The 3,880-nt window shown below is 40.9% G+C and overlaps 1 protein-coding gene across 1 annotated transcript; it reads left to right on the top strand.

Moving 5' to 3' along the window:
• Nucleotides 1-2,177: 2,177 nt before the first annotated feature.
• fgfbp2a (fibroblast growth factor binding protein 2a) lies at nucleotides 2,178-3,518 on the top strand. The gene is made up of 2 exons (XM_069670569.1): nucleotides 2,178-2,851; nucleotides 3,021-3,518. The coding sequence occupies exon 1, from the start codon at nucleotides 2,178-2,180 to the stop codon at nucleotides 2,841-2,843; it is 666 nt and encodes a 221-aa protein (XP_069526670.1). The 3' UTR covers nucleotides 2,844-2,851; nucleotides 3,021-3,518.
• The last annotated feature ends 362 nt before the right edge of the window (nucleotides 3,519-3,880 follow it).

Below are 3,880 nucleotides of genomic sequence, written 5' to 3'. Positions count from 1 at the left end.
AAAGTTTGGCACTGAAGGAGCCAATGAGGGGGAACTTTTTATGTTGTGGCGAAAAGAGAGTGTATAAATTGTGAATAAACTTTAAATTCAATTGATTGTTACTTCATGGTCATTCCTTTTTCTTTTTCTTTTTAATGTAAGGGCTTTTAAAGATTGCCAAATAGGGTCAGTCATTATAAAAACAAGTGCATTTCTGAGGAGCATGAAAGTCTTTAATGTGACTTCTGCAAAACAAACAATCATGTAGCATGAGGCATATTGCTCACGGTGTATCTTAAGACTTTAACACAGCACTGCACATTCTTATGTGGTGCTGCCACTGCTGGCCAGAACCCACTTGGTTGCGTTACTGGTCAGCTATTTTCAATAGGAGATGATTATCCGCTTCCATAAGCTCTGTGCTGAGGTTTTCTCAGGCACCAAACAGTATGTGAATAAACACCACCAAGAAAAACCACATGCAAACTCATTCCTACTTCTAAATAAGCTTGTATAAGAGACAAATGAAAACTAGTCAAAAACAGAAGCAGTGGTTGGAGAAAAAGTCTCGTTCATTGTGTTTATTTGTACATCAAATGCTGTGTTGGAACGGTAATTTCCCAGATTCTGTACAAGCTGTACGTTACTTCATGTACACTCCATCTTTAGCTTGATGGGTGCAGCTGCACAATAACACTCCCAGCAGAAGCCCCAGTGTTATAACAGAACGTGCTTAAAGTGGCTCTGGAAAGAAGTATTCATTCATTAAAATGCTGTTTACTGTCAGGAGGAATATTTACTGGTAGTGAGAGCAAACAAAGAGGATGCTACATATCATGCTTTATTACAGAGGTTTCCATTTCAATGGCTTTATAGCTTTTTATGTATTTGTTTATTTTTGCAGCTTTGAATAATCACAACATCTATCTTTTAAATATGACTTTTCCTATATCTTAAAACAACTTACTTTTGTTACTGCTGTCGTTTCCTAGATTATCATGTGATTTGCAGTGTTTTAAGCCAATCCATGTGTTTCAACTGCCTCTCATAGTGATAAAAAAACAAGATAAAAAACACACAAAGGATAGTGCAAAAACAAATGTAAAATGCAATATTATAGCAAAAATGTATGCACTTTTTAGCACAGGAATACACTATTTAAAGATGCTAAATGATAGTCTAGAAGTCTCTTTTCTCAACTAGCGTGTGGCGAAGAGATATTAAATATCATGCAAACCAGTGGACAGCATGTTATGCATTTAAACAGGCTGATACTTACATTAGACAAAGTGTGCTGGTGAATGTGCTGCAATCTCAGGGGAACACAAACTCTCAGGGGACCGAGGAGAGAAAAGACTTTAATAAGAAACTGTGCTAGTTTTTAGCAAAAGATGAGGGTGTTTTTTTAAGGCCGTATACATGTTTTCACTTCACATTGTAAAGCTAAATCTCTTCCGGATGTGTTGACCACTCAAAAAGGGACCTTTTTCAACAGACTGTCTTGAAAATAAGGCCACTTTAGACGTTTCCTGCCCCATGAGAAGCCCTCTTTTCTCATACAGAGATTTTGTGTTCTTTCTTAACTGGCAAAGCATTTACTCTGCATGCCAACACCAAACCTTAAGTGCCATGTGTGAGTGACTTCTACTCACGTTTCCTTGTGGTTTTAGCATTCTGATCCTGTTTATGTTTGGAGGGAAATGATAGGCTACCCTGAATGGCTGTTAGCTCCAGCTGCCTTTTAAAACAAGCAAGAACTTGAGGGCTGCAGGAGACATGCGTTTACATGAGTATATTCTCAGACACATTTGTTTTTAATTGGGATGCACTCAGGAAACAGGCAAAATTACTGATAACTATGACGTTTGCATGAGTGCAAAAACCCTCTGGCAACAAAAACACGTTAGAAAATGTTCCATAAGCTGCAACTGGCATAATTGAGTTCTTCAGGCATTTCTTTATATGTTAAAGTTTGAGCTCTTGTTACATAACACCAGGAGAAACGTGAGCATCACGGTCAACATCTCATGTGGCCCTTGCTTCCTGCAGACGGCTGCGCTCCTCCTCCCGTACTGTTTTGTTTGGTCGGACTGTTTTTTTTTGTAATCTGAATTCCCTTACCAAATAAATAGCAGGAGGGACTCTTTGCTCGAGCAGTTCCACTCTCCTCCTCTTACTCTCAGCATCCATCTGACAACATGTACACCAAAGCCGGCCCTCTGCTGCTGCTCCTCGCCTGCTGTGTTTGGTCTGCAGAGGCTCAAACTGGCGGCAGGAGACAAAGCATCTGGGATGATCCCATCAAATTCAACACCAAGAACAACGACTTGTGCACTATGGTTGTCACCGGTCACGGGGAATACACCAGGCTGAGGCTGTCATGTCAGAGCAACAAGCGCTCCTACTGGTGCGAATACCTGGGGAAGCCTTACACCTGCCGCTCCTACAGCAAAAACCCAAGTCACTACTTCGTCCAGATGATGTGGGGCCTCAGAAAGCTCCAGAATGCCTGCATGGCGCCGAGGCAGATCAAACCTCATATGTGCAGGAAGGCCACCGATGAGTCCCAGATGGTTTTCTCTTCTGCGTCCTTCTCCAGGCCTGATGCTTCAACCAGGACAGGAGCAAGACCAGCAGCAGCCCAGCCTGCAAGAACTCAACCTCGACCTGCACCTACAAGGCCTCAATCGACAGGACAAGCCTCCATCCCAAGAGTCTACCAAAGAGTACCGACCCAGCGGAGAACCAATCCACAACCTACTGCACCACCTGTGGAGAGCAATCCAAGGAGGATTGCCAGGCTGTACTGCTGGAGGTCACTTCACGGCGTCTGCTCCTACGTCATCGGTTTGTTTAGGAACTAATGAGGAAGGTGAGCATCAGTGCATGGTCTCTTCTTTAACACACAGCTTTTATTATGTTGTTTAATGGTTAATCTAAGTGTGCTGTAGCAGAATAAGTGTATGTAAATCAGTCTGCCTGAAGCATTCATTTGCAAAATTCAAACTTTATATGCATTTTCCACTTTGTTTGTATCTCAGATTTACAATTCTGATGAAGATAACTTGTGCTGTCGCATTAAAGCGGTCCTCGGAGGGAAATTCCAGCCCAGACGTTTCATCTTCCACGATAGAAGAACTGTAGCGCTCTCTTCAGGCAAAGGGATGGTACTGCTGTGACTTCAAAATAAACCTTCCTCACTGAAATTTGCAGTTATTATCTTGCACGGAGAACCAGGCTGCTCGAATATGTTTTGTCTTAAAATGTACAAGGATAAATGTTTTGCAGATTCACACAGAAGGCTATAAAACTCATGCATAAAGTGATTGAAGGTTTTTGCAGCTGCATTAACCTTTACAACAATGTTTCAGCCCAGGACAGGACAGACGACTCATCTGTTTCACTTACTTGTATTTATGTTTGTTAACTTGTTTTATATCTACCTGAATCACTTAATATTATCTTGAGTATCACATTGTTGGGATTACTTTGGCAGTGATTTCTGTCCTGATGTATTTGACTGAAAGGTTTAAAGAATGTGAAAATGATTGTATTAAATAAATGAACATTATTCTCAACTATTCTGTGTTGATCAGCTTGTTTTTATGTTCCTATCAGATCAAAAACAACTCAAGTAATTCGAGTGTAATGATGTTTAATTTCAAATGAGCTGAAACATTGAAAACCACAGTTGGCCTTTAGGGGTCAGTGTTGCTTAAGTTTAACACACCACCCACTTGAGTCTGATTTTCTCCTGCAGGGAGATCTGGCTCCTTTCAAGATATTTCAAGTCATTTTCTCTTTGGCAAACTGTACTGACAGATGGTACAGTTAATGTTTTTGAATCACTCAGACGCGTCGCTTTGACATAAATGCCTCACAATTGAAGTTATCGTAAAGC

This window comes from Semicossyphus pulcher, unplaced genomic scaffold, assembly GCF_022749685.1.
Source record: "Semicossyphus pulcher isolate SPU_LCO1_2020_fin unplaced genomic scaffold, fSemPul1.0.p SCAF_2, whole genome shotgun sequence".
NCBI classification, from domain to species: Eukaryota; Metazoa; Chordata; class Actinopteri; order Labriformes; family Labridae; genus Semicossyphus; species Semicossyphus pulcher.
The sequence above is the reverse complement of the archived record's forward strand: the minus strand, read 5'-3'. Positions and strand labels throughout refer to the sequence as shown.

What these genes read in the sequence shown, in the direction of transcription:
- fgfbp2a (XM_069670569.1), top strand. Translation starts at nt 2,178, where the DNA reads ATGTACACCAAAGCCGGCCCTCTGCTGCTGCTCCTCGCCTGCTGTGTT.